This window comes from Alligator sinensis, unplaced genomic scaffold, assembly GCF_000455745.1.
Source record: "Alligator sinensis unplaced genomic scaffold, ASM45574v1 scaffold500_1, whole genome shotgun sequence".
Lineage (NCBI taxonomy): Eukaryota > Metazoa > Chordata > Crocodylia > Alligatoridae > Alligator > Alligator sinensis.
In genome coordinates this window covers 108,447-129,208 of record NW_005842740.1, presented here as the reverse complement: position 1 = coordinate 129,208, position 20,762 = coordinate 108,447, and the positions used below count along the sequence as shown (strand labels likewise).

Sequence of the window (20,762 nt, the reverse complement as noted above, 5' to 3'; positions counted from 1 at the left end):
GGGTGTTGTTGGTTTTTTGGGGGGAGATTGTTGTTTGTTTACTTTTTTTTAAAAGGAGACAGCCGCATGCCAGAAAGCCTGATGGAGCCTCTCCAAGAGCCTTCATTTCAATCATGACGGCTAATGAAAAGGATATCTGCTCGTGAAAGTGAAAGTGGCAGAAGGAAGTCAACTTCTGGGAAGGACCTCAATATTCATACAAGCCAAATGCTGCTAAAGACACCCAGACCTATATTTTCATACCACAAGCAGTTCTACCAGATAGCCAACTATTCAGCTGACCTATCCAGGCACTCTGGCTCACCTGAGCTATGTCCCCAGACCAACTGGCAGTATCACACTTTCCCAGAGCTCAGAAGAGAGAAAAATAAAAAGCACACACAGTGCACTGCAGAACATATTAATTAGAAAACCCCCATTTCTAAAAAGAAGCAGAATGATGAAAGACCAAATTGCAGATTTTTCAGGATCATGATACACAAGTGTCCTTATCAACCCAGGTTTTGAAGCATCACACCAGGAAAAAAATAAAAAATAAAAATTAAAAATCACTCGATACAGCTAACAGGTTCTGCCAACTACCAGCCAATTCCCTTTATAGCTGGTATAAAACCTAAGGGAAGTCGAGAAAAGGAAAGGTTGGCAATCATAAAACCAGTCACTTCACACTGCAAAACCCAGGTCTCTGCGATGACTTAGAGTGACAGAGCGCAACAGCTTGCAGTGACAAAAGGAGTTTTCACAAGTGAGATACTTAACATTTAAAATGTAAGCCTAAAACAACAGATTCATCTGGGAAGCATAGCATGGAAAGAATATCATTTTTGAACTGTAAAGAATATATGTGTAGGAAGTAGTTCTTTATTGAATCACATTAACAGCTAGAAGCTCCAACCAAGTTTACTACATGTTGTAATCTGGTATATCGTACCATATAAAAGTGTCCCCATTAATTGTGCACCAATTGTTCCTTTATTTTGAAAAGCTCTAATTCCGAGTCTTTGCATTCTATTACCTGAAGTATGCATTTCACATAAGAAAGCCTCAGCACAAGACCTCTACAGCTCCCTTGCTACCCAAGTCTCTGGACATCTTGCCTTGCTTTCCCAAGCAAATGTGACAATTACCAGGTTTGCAGATTAGCAAGGTTATACTGTATTGTAACATAAGGACAGTGCAGCTCAGTGCCTTTTGGCTGAGCATGGCAAGTCACTCAATATGGAGCAGTTGTTTCTCTTTAAATGAAGATGACTGGGTCAGTAGCTGATTGTTTGGCGAAGAGATCTGAAACTGGCATTTCACCATCTAGCTTGGCTGCGAAACACTGGGGTTCTTTATCCAATGCATTTCCTTTGGGGAATGCCTTAATTGGAAACTCTGGCTAATAAAGGGCAAAGTTCTAATTTAAAACTGCAGGTTCACCATCTGTGCATACATTTGGACTTTTGTCCTTGTAACCTGCCAGGTATGAAGTCATCTGGCAGATAAATAGAGGCTCTGTATACATTGCAATTATCACCATGCTGGGGTGTTGTGTTGTGTCATAAACATGATAGCCTCTTGGCAAGGCCATTTAATCAAATGTTCATGATACAACAGGGTCCTAAGTCACATGTGCAAAAATAAAAAAAAAAAAAAAAAAAAAAACCAACTGTGCCACAGAACAGCCAGGGGAATAGGTTTTTATTGCAATAGTGCCTCCAGCATAGTAACATGCAGGGTGCACATGAAAATAAAGTTGGTATGCCTTATTAGTTCCACCCCATGACAACATGGATGCTGCTTCAGAGTTGTGAAAGCCAAGCCATTGGTTGTGTTGTCTTTTCCCAGGTGGCAGAGCCCAGGCCAAGTAAAATACAGTATGTTTTGATGTCACGATTATCATTCACATCTTGAGTGTTAGGCTCACTTAATGATGTAATTAAAAAAAAACAAACAAAAAAACAACAACCATCAAGAGCATTAGGCGAGTCCTGAATTCAACCATTTTAATGTCAAGAAAGGTCTTCCTTCAAGGTGATTTCATGCCATGCTTTCAAACCAAAAGGTAAGTGAACTACCTGGAGGCTCCCATTGCTACTTATGCGATATCAAGTTCACTGTTGGTGGAGTGAGTTTCATCTTCTTGACATGACAGCTGACTGCAAAAAAAAATCAACATACCAACAGTGTCTTACTGATGAAAAATCTTCTTGCAAAATGGATCCCAGAGGCCACATGGAGACTCTCCCAATTAAGTGGCAAGCACATGAACAGTTTACTACTGCTCAAAAGCCCACAAGGGCATCTAACAGAAGTCCTTAGGATTAAATCAGCAGGTGTTAATGTTCTGCTACTCTTCCATAAAGTACTGTCTAGTTCAGGACTTACCCCATAAGAATGGCTCTGGAGTTCCTAATGAGCCCAAAGAGCACCAACAAACAGATCAGGACATGGAACAGAAGTAGGCCCAGGTATCCTAGCCATCTGCAGCAAATAGAAACAAAGATGGTTAGAAAAAGGAGAACTGGCATCTGGGGAAACATGAGGAAAAAAAAAAAAAAGCCTTGGCCCTCCAACTCCAAAGCTTAACAAGTAGGATTCACTACTAATGAAAAGCTCTAGAGACTAATCCGCAAGGAGCTCTTTATAGCTGGCTGAAGTCCAGGCGAATGAGGGTGTGCAAGAATGACCAAAGCATTCACCTGTTCAAAAACACTGTCCCCAGTCCTACTTTAAACTTAAAAACCCTTTACAGATGGACACTATAGATTTCCTTATCCCACCCCAGTAGAGCACCAGGTCACACCATGCTGAGGTATGCTGCACCTGGTCTGGGCACACTGCCTCTGGAACTGGAAGCAGCATTACCACCATAGTGCACTGCTGCATACCGACTGCACTCTCATTATGGCAGCTACAGTACTACTAGTTCAGAACAAACAGATGCTCACGAGCAAAGTGGGCAGCAAGCCATGCTACTCACCTGTACCAGTCATACAGATCAACCTGAGTGGCCAGGTCCTCCAATGACAATTCTTCATTTTTCCAGAATGGGATCTCAGTGGTTTGCCTAACCAGGTCATCTAAGAGGCCCTGGAGTTTCTGGACAACATGCAGGTAATCTGTTTGTTTTGTGAACATCTCCTCTAGGACCAGAAGATTGGGTTCCACAGTTTGATTCAGGGCCACTGCCGTGTCCAGCACCTAGTGATCCAAGAGACAGAGAAGAAGGCACAACAAAAGTTTACAGCATTCTGCCCGGCTAGGAAGGAGAACATACAAACAGCTAGTGAAGATTAGGTTTCTCTGCCAAAACACAACAGGCGCTTTCCAGATTATAAACAAGCCTCTTCCAGAAGTTGGGACCATTCATGAAGTTTTCACTTCCAATGTAGCTGGCACTTAAGATGGATTTAAACAAATGCAAGGCACACTAAACCATGGCACAGAGCCAGAAAAGCACCACCAGGGCTGGACAACTTGCCTGCTTTTAAACAGGACTTATCTGCCTAACTTTTGGAAGGGGGCTGTACAGCAGAGGGCTCCTAGCCACACATCTGGAGACCTTGATCCAAGCTGACCAACCTACCCAAGGGTTCAGCAGAGCAACAAGTGAAATCCACAAGGAGCTGCACGTGTGAAGTGTGACACAGCGACAGCCATTTCTATTAAAACTATGCTGTTGCCTCAAAAGGAGTTTGTTCTCCTACCGCCTTCTCTGGGGGTGGTGTAGTGCTAATGAGGAGCTGTTTTTAACCACACACGATCGTGAAAGAACACTTCTACGTTTAACAACATTTCCTTCGCTTTGATATTTTTGGAAGTGATGAAGATGGGGGCAGGGTGAGGAGAGAACACCATCTTTTCATTAGTGGAGAAAGTTTGGCACACACTTCTGATGATTAGCAAAGGACAGACAGATGGACACAGACAGTCCAAGGAAATCCCCGAGTCTGTTCTTTCACTCACACCCCTCGATTGCATGCTACAGCCCCTCCCTGGGCTTACCCGGTCCTGGACACCGGCCACAGTGCGGTTAGCATGTCTTAGTGAGTATGTAAGTCGGTGGATGCCATCGCTGGTTTCCCCATTTCCATAGAAGCCAACAGCAATGCCAGCACTGAAGAGCAAAAGAAAAAAAAAAGGACCAGTTAGCAGATAAACACAGCCATCATTGCACGTTCCTGCTGGCCACTCCCAGCTCTCCCTCGGACCAGGGCTTCCCACAGGAACAGGAGCAGCCTGGCTCTGGAGAGGTGAAGGAAGAGAGCCAGAGAGTCAGGCTCTTGCTAATCGGCACAGGAAACACGCAGAACAGATTTGGCCACCCTGCGAAATAGCCTCCAGTTCAGTCTTCTCTGCTGTAGATGTAACACTCAGTTCTTTGCTGAGGGCCTACGGGAATGAGAGGAGTATGCACTCCGCATTCCCCATACAAATCTTCATGTTGATTGATGGTTCAGCAATGAGGTCTAGTTAAAAAGGACAAGCAGGGGAATCTCAGCTTAGTCATGGATTGTAGGAGGGGAAACGGCCAAGTTCCCTTCTTGAAAGCTATCCCAGCATGTCATAAATCATGTGCCACACACACAGGGGACAAGCATCGTACAGAGCTCTAAAACCTTATAATTAAAAACAGGGCTCTTCAGGACCTCATACCACAAGCACATATCCACTGTTGCTTTTGTCCAACCCCATTTCATTTGTCCCCTTCCCTATTCTGAATAACCAAACAGCCCAGGATCTCTGACCAGTCTCCCAGGAGCAACCTTTTGGCTGTTAGGTTTATGACTGAGTTGGCAGCATCTTGTGCCCAAACGAGAACAGAATTTAGTAGAACTTATATTCACGTTCTTTAAAACAACTTTTGGCTCTTAGTATCTAATCCTAGCCCTCGTCAGAGACCTGCTCTCCAGTCATGTCACCAAACCTGGGGTGAGCTTTGCAATCTATGAAACCTGGGGAGCAGGGCATGGGTCAGAGAAACAGCAGAGGTGATCTTGCCCCAAGTCAATACCATCTCTTCTCTGCCACCAGGGAAGCATGTCACCAGCGCTTTGTGTCCCCTCTTCCACTGAGCTTCTCCAATCCTCTCTAAACCTGTCCACCAGTCGGGAAGGTAAAATGGTATGGAGCAAATCTAGGAGAACACACGTCACTGAGATTAGGGCAAGACTTGTGGCTTTGAATTTCATTTCCCCTTCTCAGAAAGCCAAGCTTTCCTTTTGGCAGATGGTGCTTAAATTTAAACAAGCCATCAAAATCTTCACACCAGCCTCCTGCCAATCACGAGGCTCCAACCCCCGGCCCCACAGAGGAAGTTTGACAAGAGGCACAGGAAGGAAGCGATCCAAACAAAGGCTCCAAGACAAGTCAGCATAGCACCTTTGTTTCAGAGGAGCAGTCACCAAAGGACGGTAAGCATACCCTCCCCCACTTTCCCACCTCTGCTAGGAAATGACAGATCCTCTTGAATAGTCTTTGTCTAGAGTATGAACCATTTTACAAGGATCTGTCTTGGCAGCTCTGCTATTTCAGGTACACCCCCCCCCTCCACTCCCCTTCCCTGAATCTTGCCACTTCCATAGGAACCAGCAAGACAATGCAGCTAACGTTAGCTGCATCATGACCTGACCTTGCTAACGCCACCAGAGACCACATGCTGGAAACAGAGCAGCTGCACAAGGCTGTATCATACCCATTGCTTTTCCCAGCAATCGGGGGTTCCATAAATTATCGGGTGCTTGGTTCGTAAAATCCTTAGTTAAAGGCTTCTCCACAGGGGGAGCAGCTAACCTACATCTTGACTGCTTCAAAGGAGGTAGGAGGCATGTCATTCTAAATGGCATTTACAGCCTAGATGCAGCTCCTGCACCCTTCCCTCACAAATACTGTTCCATAAAAGCGTTTCATAATGCAAATGGAATTGGTAATTACACAAGGAAAAGATTCCTCCCTTGATAGTAGCTACTGTCACAGCTAAAAAATACAAGCCCAGGCACAGCCTCAGTCATAAGTGGCTACAGATCCGATGCTTATGCTCTGGATACAAGAAAAAAATCCCAGAACCATGTCACTGCAAGACACCTCAATACCCAGCCCCCATCTAGCACAGCAGTCCAAGGACATAGCTGGGAAAAGCCTAGTCAGGCCGCATCCACCCTTGGAGAAGAGGAAAGCGCATAGCTTGTGTTTGGTCATCTGTACAGAGCAAACGCCAGACCCCGCTTCACAGCAAGACAGCAGACGGGAGCCCTGCAATATGCCGAGCCACTGTTCTTTGGTGAACTGCGGCAGCATTAGCCTTGCTGGCACACAGATGAGATGGGTGCCAGAATAGGCCATCTGGGTTCTTAGTATTCTCAGCACAGCTGCAGCAGGTTAGTCGGCAGGGTGGGGAAATGGTGCTCTGGCTGGAACACAAGCCGCTCGCTTCAGATGTTAGCCCCGTTTTAAAAGTACGATGCTGCTCTTCTTATACAGGCTGCTCACTACCAGCAGCCAACTGTACAACCCTCACACACCCAGCGTGTCCAAGAAAGGGCAGCATGCAAAGGATTCTGGAGCCATTGCTGCAGCCTCCATTTCCCACAGGGCACTGGTATCCACTTCAGTAGCCCCCTCCCTCCCTAAGACAACCATTACCCTGAGAAGGAACTACTAAAAAGCCTTCAGTGTCAGGATTTAGGATACAGCCATTCAAATTAATACTGAATCAGCCAGGTCATGTGCACCAAAGCCACTGTGGGCTAAGTATGGAACTAATTACATCACTGCTAGCGAGCAATGGCCAAGTACTTATTCACATTCTTTGCTAATAGGAACCACTGAAATAGATATCTTTCCAGAGAAGCAAGTTTCACAGCAACTTGGCGGTTCCTTTTCCTGCCACGATAGCAGGAAGAAAGCTCAGCATTCCCAAGGATAAGTCTTCAGAGCTGCATGGGGACAAACAGTCTCAGATCAGGGGAATGCAGCTGGAGGGTACAGAGGGCAACTAGGAAATCTTAATAAAAGCAGAGAGCAGAGGGAGCTGTTGATACTTCACCTCCTGCTTTTATTTGCCTCTCAGAGTCTGTTAGCTGCTTCAAGCCTGCAGTTTAGTGTTGCTGGTTGATACACAGATTTGGTTGAAACTGGTTAAGAAGCAGCTCATTTCATCTTAAAATTATCCCTTGAATCAACTTCTGTCAATTTAGCTCATACCAAGGTTATATCATTAAAGGATCAAAGCAGCCCTTTGCACTCATTTCATTAAGTGCTGGAGAAGGGGAGGGGGAAAATCTATGTCCCTTGAGTTAAATGAGTGCAACTCTGCATTTAGAGAGAGAGTTCTCCAAGTGCTTAGGAGACCATTAAGAAATCCAATGGCCTTTGCTTTGTAAAATTAGGATAGCATTAGATGTTGGGAGTCTGTAGACCCTAGATAACACGCGCTCAAGCTGGATAGATAGAGAAAATCTTTAAAGTTTAGCATGGAGTTTCATTAAGCCCAAGACTTGCACACAGTAGCCAAATGGACCCGGACCAAGACGACTGAAGATGCCAAGACTGGCTTAATCTGTCAATCAATGGCCTGCAGCCACTGCAAAGCTTTGAATGCAAGGAGGGACCCCAGATTACAAACCAAAAGCCTGCATAGAAGGGCCAAGTTGCTGTTCACAGAGAACAAGAGCATCTACTGGGTTCTCATCTCCTGCTGAGCAGGGTGGATGCTTAAAGGATGATGGTAGAGACAAGAATTTCTCTCTGGATGCGATAAATACAGTGTGAAAGCCCCTCTGAGTGTCCAATCCCCAGCCTATCTGGTTCAAATCGCATCTTTGGAAATGAATAATTTAACTGTACCAAGTCATCTTTAATTACAGGAGCTTCATAAGCGGAAGCCCTTTCAAACCTCACGCTCTCAGGAGAAATGTTAATTTGTCTGTCTAATTACCACCTTGCACTTCAGTATCAGGGGGAAGAGTGCTATTTCTGGCATCTGAGAAAGCAGTCTTTCACCACCTATGTGTATGCTTTTCCTCCCAGTGACGCCCTTGATACAGCACAGATCTTGGCTTCTGGCCTCATTCAGCACCATGACCTCTGCTGAACTCCATCATATAGGTTGGCACCTTGAGTCACAGCCACAGAGCCTAGGAATATGGGGATTCTTTACAAAATACAGCTCCCCGTCTGGCCAAAAGGCTCAAAACCAGCACGTGTTATAACAACTGTAAGCTAAGAGTTCACCAGATAACTGGACAAGCCAAGTCATCAAGCAAGAAGCAGGCAGATAAAGACAATTGGTGGAGACTGATTCAGCACAAAACAATTCTAACATGGGCTATTTAATAGCAAGCTGGTATCTGAAGCAACAGGGCTAGGAACTTCTGTTGGTTTTAAAATGGATTCTTAGCTAGAGTCCTGGGATTCATAGACATTAGGGCTGGAAGGGACCTCGAAGATGATCAAGTCCAGCCCCCTGCCCCACAAGCAGGAAGTCAGCTAGGGTCAAAGGATCCCAGCAAGATAAGCATCCAAGCGTTTCTTGAATGAGTCCAGAGTCGGTACCTGCACCTCTTCTGGAGAGAATCTATTCCATGTCTTAGGGGCTCAGACAGTAAAGAAATTTTTCTTATGTCCAGCCTAAAGCGGTCTTGGAGGAGTTTATGACCATTGGTCCTTGTTTTTCCTTGGGGCGCTCTGGTGAACAGACGTTCTCCCAGGACCTGATGTACACCCCTTATGTACTTGTAAGCAGCCACCAGGTCCCCCCTTAGCCTGTGCTTTTCCAGGCCGAAGAGTCCCATGGATCTCAGCCTCTCTTCATAACACCTATTCTCTTGCCCTCTGATCATGCATGTGGCTCTCCTCTGGACTCTCTCAAGCTTCTCCACATCCTTCTTGAATTGTGGAGCCCAGAATCGGATGCAGTACTCCAGCTGCAGCCTCACCAAGGCTGAGTACAGTGGGAGGATGACATCCTGAGATTTACTTGAGAAGCATCTATGGATGCAAGCCAGCGTTTTGTTTGCGTTACCAGCTGCGACAGGGCACTGGTGGCTCATGTTCATCTTGTGGTCAGTCATGACCCCCAAGTCTCTTTTAACAGTGGTGCTAGCAAGCGTAGCACGGCCAAGCCTATAAGTATGCTGTGGGTTTGCCCCCAAAGTGGAGTACCTTACATTTATCAGTACTGAACGTCATCAGGTTTGTATCCACCCACTTACTAAGTTTATCCAAGTCAGCCTGGATCACTAGCCTGTCCTCAGGCGTGGACACTATGCCCCATAGTTTAGTGTCATCAGCCAACTTAGCCAGTGCGCTTCTGACACCAATGGCCACATCGTTGATAAAAGATGTTGACGAGAACCTGTCTAAGGACAGAGCCTTGGGGGACACCACTGGTCACAGAGCACCATAAATGATTTGCTACCATTGACCACTACTCTCTGGGTCTGACCTCGGAGTCAATTTCTCCAGCCATTGGACTGTGGTGCAGTCGAGGCCACAGTTGGCCAATTTATCCATGAGGAGGTCATGGGACACCAGATCAAAGGCTTTTATAAAGTCCAGATACATGACGTCTATCTCTTCTCCCTTGTCTAGGTGATACATCACCTGGTCATAGAAGGAGATGAGATTGGTCAGGCAAGACCTACCCGCGACAAACCCGTGCTGGTTGTCCCTCAGGATGCTGCCCTCAGCCAGCTTATCCAGAATGGTCTCCTTGAAAATTTTGTCCAGAATCTTACTGGGGATTGAGGTCAAGCTGATTGGCCTGTAATTCCCAGGATCTACTTTCTGCCCTCTCTCGAAGATGGGTACCACACTGGCCTTCTTCCAGTCTTCAGGTACTTCACCTGAGCATCACGAGTTTTCCAATATTTTTTCATCTTTTGAATATTTCAAAAGAAAGGAGCCTGCAGCAAGCATGCAAATACCCACACACTGCACCATCCTAGGTCCACATTTTCAACAGCTGGGCAGCCCAGAGGCAGCAGCAGCAACCTCAACTCAGCCTACCACAGCACGAGCTCCAGGCAGGCAGCAGCAAACGCTGCCTGGGGCAGCAAGTGGGGGGGGGGGGGCCCCCCCGCAGTGGTGCAGCCCCAATTGGTGAGCCCAGAGACGACATGGGGCTGGGTTACAAGCCGGGTGTTGAGTGCAGAGGAAAAACGACCCCTTGCCCGCCCCCGTGCTGCAGCTGCTCGCAGCCCATATGGGGCGCCCTGTGCCCGCTCAGGTCTGTCCCACACAGGCAGGGTGGCGGCAGCAGGGAGCTTTAGCCGCAGGGTGGGCAAGGGGCTGCTTTTCCCCATGCTCCACACCAGCTCCTTCCCTCCCACCTCCCTCTTTAGCCGAGGTTCCCGCACTGGGGCAGCCACATGGTCGCAGGTCAGAAGCCCCTCTTGGGGCATGTGCAGCGCGCAGGGCTGGGAGGGCTCTCCTGTTGCAGGAGCCCACTGAGGATTCCCCTGGGTCCTACTGCCCCTGGTTCCTTTTTTTTTTTTTTTTTTTAATTAAACAGGAACCAAGGACAGATGCATTTAAAATTTTCAAATATTTTAGGGGCCCTGCAGGCTGGATAGAATGGCCTCACGGGCCGTATTTTGCCCACCCCTGCTCTACAGCTTAACATCCTCCACCACCAGTGTGAAGGCAGCACATGTCTTGCACCACTTGGGCAATTCCCTCCAGCCAGACAGAAGGCCGTGACCAGCTCAGACTAGTGACAAGAAGAGACAGAACAGACAAGTCCCAGTAGGAAAGACTGGTAACTTAAGCAACATGCTTAAGATCAGAAATGACCAAGGCAGTGCCCAGCAGGGTTCATGGAACACACTTCACCATCTTTTCCTAGCATGTTTACATAGCATAGAGTTCCTGAATTCTCAGCTAGGAGTGGTCAGCCTCACCTTTATGTTTTGAGAAGAGGCAGACAGTGATAACGTAATTTTTGCTACCCAAATACCCAAGATGTAAAATGCATGTCACAGTATCATACAATAATAGCCCACTTTGGCTGGCGAGGCAGCAGCACTCCTCCAGCAGCCTTCTAGAGCAGTCCAGATGGTAGTTACAGATTCTCCCTTCCAGCAGGTGCAGACTGTAATTTGGAGCAGTCTTACTCCCCATCACCCTCAAATATACCAGCATCTGCTCGTCTGCCACCCTCATTTCTTTAAAAGCCTCTAGGGGGGCACACTCAGCAGGTAAGTCTGAACTGGGTACCATGGCTCAAAATATCTAGATCTTAATGGATGCATGTCCACCCCATTTGGCCTCCCACTTGTCATAGGACACACTGCAGCTAGACTCAGCAGTATGCCTTTGAGAGCTGCCAAGTGTCAGCTAATGGGCAATGGCTTTCATAGAGGGCGAGCAGCATTTGGACAGCACCTTCACTTACCATGGATTGCCATGATCTACTGCTGCTTAATGAACTAGCTATTTATGCATTCTGGAGGGGAAATTAAAACATTTCTCACTAGCCCCACAGTATGCCTTTAGAGGAGGGCAAGTGAGAAAGACAACGCATGACAAATGTGTCTGTTGTAAAGATGTGCCCTTAAGTCGTGCCTGGCGAACATTTGGAATACCCGGGATTAAAAAGACAGCTGGTGGAGATGCTGGAAATTCTGGAGATGACTGGTTACGCCCCTCACAAAGAAAGCCACAGCTACACTGAGATTATCTGAGCCTGAAGAGCTCTGACGTTTTCACGTTCTAAATTCAACCTTCTGCCAGCTCTGGGAGACACCAAACCTGCAAATATACTCCATCTCACCCTTTCTATACAGTTCAAGAACTCACTGCTGCAGCTGCCTTGGACACATATGTTGCATAACAGTAGCCAGAGAGCCTACAGCAGCAGCACAACTATAAATAGCTTTGGTGCCAGCTCCTGGAAGAAAGGGTTAGGAACATACCACTCAGAGGGGATTGGAGGAGATGTTTGTATAGCAGAAGCTCCTGGGATCATAATGAGCCAGGCAACCAAGAGTGGGGGTCTATTGGGTCTATTCTTTGCAGGCTATTATATAGATACACACACAAATTTGATTTTGTGTATATGAATTAGAATTATACATGTAATAGCCTGCAAAGAACAACACAAAGTATATTAAGATATTAAAAAAAATAAGAGACATCTATATTATGTCCGTCTTTCCATTCCAAAGAAATCTGTCTGATCAGTAAATCAGTAGCGCCCCAAACTGAATCCACTGTTTGCCAAACAGTTGCCCCCGGGGGAGGGGGCTGCAGGAAGACGAGGAGACGCCATCAGGGCAAGGGGTGCAAAGGTAAGTAATGGGGGTCCTGATGGTAAGTAACAGGGGTCCTGATGGTCTGGCTAATCAGGGGGTGGGGGGCACACAGTCTTGCAAGGCCTTAAATGCCTGTACACCAATGCTCGTAGCATGGGGAACAAACAAACAGGAGGAACTCGCCCTCAGAATAGCTAGTTCAAATCCAGATGTCGTAGGGTTAACAGAGACATGGTGGGACTCGTCCCATGACTGGGCAGTTAACATTAGGGGCTATAGGCTGTACAGGCGGGATAGAGAAGGCAGAAAAGGGAGGGGGGGTGGCACTTTATGTCAAGGAGCACTACACATCCTCTGCCAGCAGTATGGGGTCAGGGGAAGGGCGAGCTGAAGTGCTCTGGGTCAAGATCCAGGGGGGGCAAGGCGAGAGGGATTTGACGGTGGGGGTCTATTACAGACCCCCCAATCAGGAGGAGGAGCTGGACAGGGAATTTTCAGGCCAGCTTGCGGAGACACTAAAAGCAAGGGATGTAGTTGTCATGGGCGATTTTAATTACCCGGACATCTGCTGGGAGGAGCAGTCAGCCGGGACGGACCGCTCCAGGAGGTTCTTGGCCGAGTTGCAGGACCTCCACTTGATTCAGGAGGTGCACAGTCCCACCAGAGGAGATGCTCTGCTGGACCTGGTCCTGGCCGCAGGCGACGACCTGGTAAGAGGCCTCCAGGTTCTTGACCACCTGGGCAATAGTGATCATCGCGTGCTGGAATTCACCATCCAGCGTAGAGTGTCAAGGGCCCGCAGCAAGGTGGTGGCCCTAGACTTCAGGAGGGCCAACTTCAGTGAGATGAGGAGATTAGTGGGAGAGGAACTGGGGTCCTTGAGGGCAGAGGAACTCAGCGTCCAAGAGGAGTGGTCGTTCCTTAAGGAAACGATACTCGGGGCCCAAGGGGTGTCCATCCCGACAAGAAGCAAGGCGGGCAGGAGTGTCCAAAAGCCCCCCTGGCTCACCAAGGGTGTCCGGGAATGCCTGCTTGCCAAAAGGGTGGCGTACGCCCGGTGGAAGGGGGGTGTAATCTCCAAAGAGGAGTATACCTCCTCTGCTCGGGCCTGCAGGCGGGCTGTTAGGAAGGCCAAGGCGGAGATAGAGCTCGGATTAGCGTCCAGGATTAAGGATAACAAAAAGTCCTTTTTCAAATATATTGGGAGGATGAAGAAGGCGCCGGGTAATGTGGGGCCCCTGCAGGATATGCGGGGCAATCTGGTGGTTGCGTCAGAGGATAAAGCGGACCTCTTTAACCAATTCTTCACCTCCGTTTTCTTGTGCAGGGACCGGGACTTCCCTGCTGTGATAGAAGCCGGACGCGAGGGGATCGCCTTCAGACCTCAGGTTGGGGAGGACCGGGTTAGAGAGCTTCTGGAGGGGCTGGACGCGTTCAAGTCAGCGGGTCCGGATGCTCTCCACCCCAGGGTGCTGAGGGAGCTGGCTGGGGTTATTGCAGGGCCCCTGGCACGGCTCTACGAGCGATCGTGGTGCTTGGGCCAGGTGCCAGACGATTGGAAGGTAGCTAATGTGGTCCCCATCTTCAAAAAAGGGAAAAGGGAGGACCCGGGCAATTATAGGCCCGTCAGTCTTACCTCAATCCTGGGGAAGCTCTTTGAGAAGATCATCAAGGAGCACATTTGTGATGGGCCGGCATCCGAGATGATGCTCAGGGGCAATCAGCATGGATTTATTAGGGGGAGATCATGTCAGACCAACCTGATTGCCTTTTATGATCAGGTCACAAAGGCCATGGATGCAGGTGTCGCGGTGGATGTAGTCTTTCTGGACTTCAGCAAGGCCTTTGACACCGTCTCTCACCCCATCCTAATTAATAAACTAGGCGACTGTGGCATAGATGCCTACACGGTCAGATGGATTGCAGATTGGCTGAAGGGTCGCACTCAGAGGGTGGTGGTGGATGGATCATATTCGACTTGGGGGGAGGTGGGTAGTGGAGTCCCCCAGGGCTCGGTCCTGGGGCCTGCGCTGTTCAATTTCTTCATCAGCGATCTTGATGTTGGGGTGGAGAGCAACCTGTTTAAATTCGCTGATGACACCAAAATTTGGGGGGAGGTGAGCACGCTAGCAGGGAGAGAGAGATTGCAGAAGGATCTGGATAGGTTACAGGGGTGGGCAGACAGGAACAGGATGCGTTTCAATACGGACAAGTGCAGGGTGCTGCACTTGGGTAGTAGGAACCAGCAGCACACTTATACGATGGGGAGCTCCCTACTTGAGAGCACGGAGGCGGAAAGGGATCTTGGTGTCATTATTGACTCCAAGATGAACATGGGCCGACAATGCGAGGTCATGGTTGGCAGGGCTAACCGGACCTTGTCGTGCATCCACAGGTGCATCTCGAGTAGAGCCAGGGAGGTGATCCTCCCCCTCTATGCGACGCTGGTCAGGCCGCAGCTGGAGTATTGTGTCCAGTTCTGTGCGCCCCATTTCAGGAGGGATGTGGACAACATGGAGAGGGTCCAGAGGAGGGCCACCCGCATGATCCGGGGACAACAGGGCAGACCCTACAGTGAGAGACTGCGGGACTTGAACCTATTCAGCCTCCACAAGAGAAGGCTGAGGGGGGACCTGGTGACCGTCTATAAACTCACTAGGGGGAACCAGAAGGGTTTGGGGGAGACGCTGTTTCCCCTAGCCCCCGCTGGCATAACAAGGAGTAATGGGCACAAGTTGATGGAGAGGAGGTACAGATTGGACATCCGAAAAAACTACTTCACAGTTAGGGTGGCTAGGAGCTGGAACCAACTTCCAAGGGAGGTGGTGCTGGCCCCTACCCTGGGGATCTTTAAGAAGAGGCTGGATACTTACCTGGCTGGACTCATTTGAGTCCCGTTTTTGTTTTTAGGTTTGTTTGGTTTTTTTTGTTTTTTTTTTTGGGTTGTTCTCCCGCCCTGGCGGGGGGGGTCGGGCTAGAAGATCTATTAGGTCCCTTCCGACCCTAAAACTATAACTATAACAAATAATAACAAAGTCCTAACTCCCCTCAGCATGGAGACTCTCAACCTTTGAAGGCAAATCCGTGCCCACCTTCTATTAGGTCCCTTCCGACCCTAAAACTATAACTATAACAAATAATAACAAAGTCCTAACTCCCCTCAGCATGGAGACTCTCAACCTTTGAAGGCAAATCCGTGCCCACCTTTCCGAGTGCTGGTATAGTCTGCTGGATTGCTCCCATACTGTGTAGTTTTTTAGTTTCCTTGGTACATTTTCATATTTGCGCTAACGTGGCAAACTCAACAGCTTACTCCCCCTGCCAGGGAACCTAACCCCATGCTGACTATTGGAGGCCAAACCACCATTTTGCCGTCAGGTGAGAAGAAAGCAACAGAAATGACAGAAGCCATCACCCCTTTTATACACCCCTTTTGTGTTCTCATAGGCCAGGAATTCCTCACTTGAGCTTCTCCACTGTAAAAGGAGACACCCAAACCGATGCAAAATATACTGTGTGTTACTGCCAGATGTGCACTATACTTCTCCTTCATGCCAGGCCAAATGATTCTCTGATGCACTTGGCATCTATTTTACACAGGGCACTCAGTTCACCAGAAGTGAGGGTGCCAAGCATGCTCAGCACAGCTGAAAATGAAGACCTAGTTTTATTTGGGCAGAAGTACAAGGTCTGAGAATACCATCCGTGTTTTGGGAAAGTGTTAGACACGAGGGTAATGCACGCTAATCAAGAGACTCTGGGAGAAAGGGTTTGTAACACAGCACTTTCAGGAGGACTGGAAGGGATGTTTATATAGCCAACGCTTGCGATATCAGGAGTGGAGGTTTATTTTTGTTACAAGTCTGCATGGCCTAGCTGTCAGACTGGCTCACAGCAGGATGCTTTGTTGGGGTAAGACAGTGAGGCCACTGGACATATTTATGGGTCCAAGCACTCAAGATTGTTAATGTGGATTGGGTTAATCTTGTGTATACTTACTGTCACTCAGAGTGCAGAGCACTGCTTCCACCATGGTTAAAACAAAAAACAAACAGGTAAGTGAACATTTTGGAAGCTACAGGCAATGGTGAAGTGAATGCCCATTTCACCTCCAGACAATAGAAAAACTCACCTGCACACTAGGGTGGCTATGATCACACACCAGGCAGTGCAGCAGCAATCTGCATTTAAGTGCTCTTCACTTTTCCGATGGCGGCAGCACAGCCAGAATGAGTAGAACAGGAGGAAGAGGAGATCCAAAGCAAGGCAGGACAGGGCAACACCACCCAACAGCAACAGGGCCTGTGGAAGACAAGAATCCCAGTTACCTTCGAGATATCTGCAGAGAGGTGACAGATGGCTTAGTGCAGTCACATGGATTCGAGGGTACAGAGTCCCTCCCCACTCACAGAACAATTTTAGATTGATTTAAAAAACAAAAACAAAAAAACCCCAAATCTTCTGGCCCATGGGTTGACAAGGTTTTTGGGCAGAGCACCAAAAACCCTGCAACCTCAACCTGGAAGATACTGGCATGCCAGGGCAGATGGCAGGGGGGCTGCGAGGAGCCTGATCCTTGTTGAGGCTTTGCAGCCCTGGCCCCTTCCCCACCATCTGCCCAGAGGTGCCCACACATCCACCACTGGCAACGAACCGAGCCAGGGCTCCACGGACCCCAGTGTAGGAGGCTGCAAGCGTCTGACTGCCTCCCACAGCTGGCCCAAGGGCTGGGCAGACCCCTGCCGCCAGCCACAGAGCCCAGGCTGCAAATACCTACACTAGGGTCCATGCAGCCCTGGCTGGATTTATTGCTGACAACAGGGAAGGGGCTGGGGTCAGCATGGTTGGGGCCACATGGACCCCAGTACAGCTGCTTGCAGCCTCCCTGCTGCCTGTTGTGAGCAGCCCAGGCTCTGCAGCTGTAGGCAGGGCTCTGCCCAGAGCCTGGGCTGGCTGTGGCGTGCTGAGCAAAATGGCTTCGTGTGCCACGCTCTGGCATGTGCCAGGAGTTGGTGACCCCTGTTCTAGATCGTATGGCTTGGGAAATAGCCCTACCATCTCTATGCCTCCCCACACCGGCTTTACGTGCAAGCTACAAAATAGCTGATGCAGCCTCAGGAAGACAATAGTGGGAACAGCTTGAATGAGTCAGGATTTCCCTGTGCCAAACCAGAGCAGAGGTCAGTGCTGGGCAGTCATCCACAACTGTACTCCCCTCCTCCCCCCAATAAAACTCTACAAGAGCAGCATGTTTCCATTTGCACAAGTCCTTTCATCTTCACACACTTGCTCACAAGAAAACCAAATGCAGGAGTGGGTTTGAAACAGGGTGCTTGTTGCCTGTTATCCATGATTGGAGCCTTGGCTTTGAAATAAGTTTCCGAGTGCTGGCTGTACCACCATGTTCTCCCAGACAGCGCATATAAACACACACCTAGCAATAACAACAGGCAAATTAATATACAATAACTTCCAAGCGGCCAATGTCAGAATTGGCTTCAATATCTACTCCCAATCTTGCATCTATTGTTTTCTTTCCAAGGCAGCCAACACGGCACTCCAGCTTCCAACCTTTTGGTCAGACTCTCCTGGCAAATCCCACGTTCACCGAGAAAAAACAAAAAGGTCCATTCAAAGCATACGAGCCATTCTCCCACATTAATGTAGTCAAAAGGATATTTCAGCTGACTGCTTGGGCCTCACTATTTAAGTCATTTTTTAATCTGTCGGCATTTAGATTACCAACCTCCAGATTTTGTCCAAAAAAGCAATTTAGTGCTGACCCAGTCATCTCGGATACAGATCTATACCAGCAACAAAGGACTTTTTTCTCTTTTAAGTCAGTGTCATCTCCCCAATCTTTTCTTCCCACACTGCCAACCCACATTCAATTAAAAAGAATTTTGATTTTTTTTTTTTTTTTAAAACAATAACTCCCGGTCAGGAAACCGACACGAGGAACACTGCAATTACACCGAAAAGTGAAGGTCATTTGTTACAACATGGTTATAACAACATGGTAACTCCATCTGAAATAGACTGTTTATAGATTTTTCCGAACTCCCCTTTCTGCATAGCACAGCTTGCAGCATCTGTGAAATTGGCCTGGCAAATTCTGCAAGCCACCCAACTTCTCAAAGTCCTTTCAGCCAAGCAGAACGTCAGCGTTTGCAGAGCATGGCACCCATCAACTGTATTTCCAGAGGCTTGGACCTGTTCACACCCCGCCTGCTGCAGAAACATCCTGTATGGGAGTATACTTATCTCAAGCTTTTAAGAAATCAACTCAGAGTCAACTAGAAGTCTATCTAGAGGAAGGAGGGGATTGCTTTGCAGGCCATGATTGCAAAGATAAACAATGGATCATAGAAATATAGGCAGTTGTAACGAACCGCAGAAGGCAGGGAGAAGGGGAGTTGCTAATGAAGTCACGCTAGATGGTGTGTGCAAGTTCGAGTTCCTGAACACAGAGGCCTTCAGAAGGGCAGACACCCATGCGTCTCCCATGTCCAGGGACCTCCCGTCTATTAGCACACAGCTAAGTATGTGCACACGCCATACTGAAACTCCCCTGTGGCTTCTCTGCAGTGCTTCAGGAAGTCCCAGTAAAACAGGACATGAAAAAGTTATCACATTCTTTCCCTGGATGTGCTCAGGTGCACACTGCCACAAGGCTAATGCAGACTCTCCTACCTCAACCTACCCAATTTAGCTTAAAAGGGTGAACTGCGAGGCTGTTTGTGTGCTGAGCTGCAGCTTGATCCAAAGGGAAAGGCTCTTGTATAAGTCCTGCAGCCACAGAAACAGCCATCCGGTTGTGAAAGCGCAGCTTGCGTTTGTTCTGCTGCAACTCCGGAGCTGAACGAGTCGTGGCGCTCTCTAGGAGCAGGCCAAAGTACTAAATTTGTTTTGCAGAGAAAGACGACATTTTTTTCTTTCCAACCAATGGACTTGCACCATGAAAAAAAACAAAAACAAAACCTGAACTCATACAGGCTAGAATGGCTAATCCTTTTAAGTGATGACTCAGTTTAGAGCCCAGAGAAAGGCTGTCAATGAAAAACTCACTTTTACTAGAGACAGGGCAGTGCCTGCTTGCCAGGATTAAACTACAATATTTTAAAGAAGAGGCTGCAAGGCTGGATAAAACCTTTAGACAGTTTAGCCAGCAATACTAAATCCAGGCCCGTGATATCCAAGGCTACATTATTCCGAGTAAATGTAAAATTATGCACTGGGCCTTTTGCCATGGAAGAGCAGCGATTCATCTTCCAACATTTGCTAAACTACCAGATCCATTATAGCAAGGATGCATGAGCCATACTTACAAAAATATGGGTGCCACTTGGAGGGGTAACATTTTACCACTGGGCTGACATTAATAGCAGAAGTGGAGATAAAGCAATCCCTGAAATGGAGCGTAAATCCAAGCGGTAAGAGCCAGGCTAGCAGCCGCCCTTGTAGCAAACGTCTGCAAAAACCAAAGCAAACAGCAGTGCAGATGGAAGCAGCGGCTGTGCAGAGATGCTAGGACTGAAAGTCACCAGGGCGACATCCATTTCAGAGACTCCATTCAGTGAAGCTGCCATCTTTAAAAGATTCCCATTGCGTTTCCAGCTGGCCTGACTTTAAAACAGATTCCTGGCATCAACAACAACATTAGAAAGGGGGAAAAACTAAACCCCACATTACGCAGCAAGCCTCACACCTGAGGAATACACAATTCCTAAGGTAAGATAAATCATCAACAGAATCCCATCGTGAGGCTGTGACAGATGATTACATGGTCAGGTGGATGGCAAATTGGCTAATGGGACGCATCCAGAGATTGGTGGTGGATGGGTCGGTCTCGACCTGGAAAGATGTGGGCAGTGGTGTCCCCCAAGGCTCAGTCCTCGGGCCAGTGCTGTTCAGCATCTTCATCAGTGATTTAGACAAGGGTGTGGTAAGCACACACTGTCCAAATTCACTGATGACACCAAATTATGGGGCAAAGTAGACAGAAACACTAGAGGGCAGGGAATGGATTCAGGAGGATTTGGACAGGCTGGAAAAGTGAGCAGAACAAAATAGGATGCAGTTTAACAAGGATATGTGCAGAATACTGCATCTGGGGAGAAGGAATCACAAACACACATGCAGATCGGGAAATGACTTTCTAAGCAGCACAGCAGCAAAAAGGGAAGTTGACTCCCAAGATGAACATGAGCCGACAATGTGACGAAGTGATCAATAGAGCTAACCGCACTCTATCATGCATTAAAAAGGTGCATCAAGAACAGGTCTAAGGAGGTGATAGTTCCCTTCTATGCAGCATTGGCAAGGCCACAGCTGCAGTACTGTATCCAGTTTTGGATACCACACTTCAAGAGGAATGTGGATAACCCCGAGAGGTCCAGAGGAAAGCCACTCGTATGGTTAGGGGCCTACAGGAAAGGTCCTACAAGAAGAGATTGAGGGACCTGGATCTCTTCAGCCTCCATAAGAGAAGGCTGAGAGGGGATCTGGTGGCCATCTATAAAT

At 48.0% G+C, this 20,762-nt stretch overlaps 1 protein-coding gene across 1 annotated transcript in view; it reads right to left on the bottom strand.

Annotated features, from left to right (window-relative positions):
- Positions 1-20,762, bottom strand: part of TTYH3 (tweety family member 3) — a 100,955-nt gene that overhangs the window by 33,113 nt on the left and 47,080 nt on the right. The window contains exons 3-6 of the mRNA XM_025216434.1: positions 16,372-16,541; positions 3,991-4,102; positions 2,966-3,186; positions 2,371-2,466 (exon numbers count right to left, since the gene is read on the bottom strand). Coding sequence (XP_025072219.1) covers positions 2,371-2,466; positions 2,966-3,186; positions 3,991-4,102; positions 16,372-16,541 — 599 coding nt within the window. The remainder of the gene's footprint in view (positions 1-2,370; positions 2,467-2,965; positions 3,187-3,990; positions 4,103-16,371; positions 16,542-20,762) is intronic.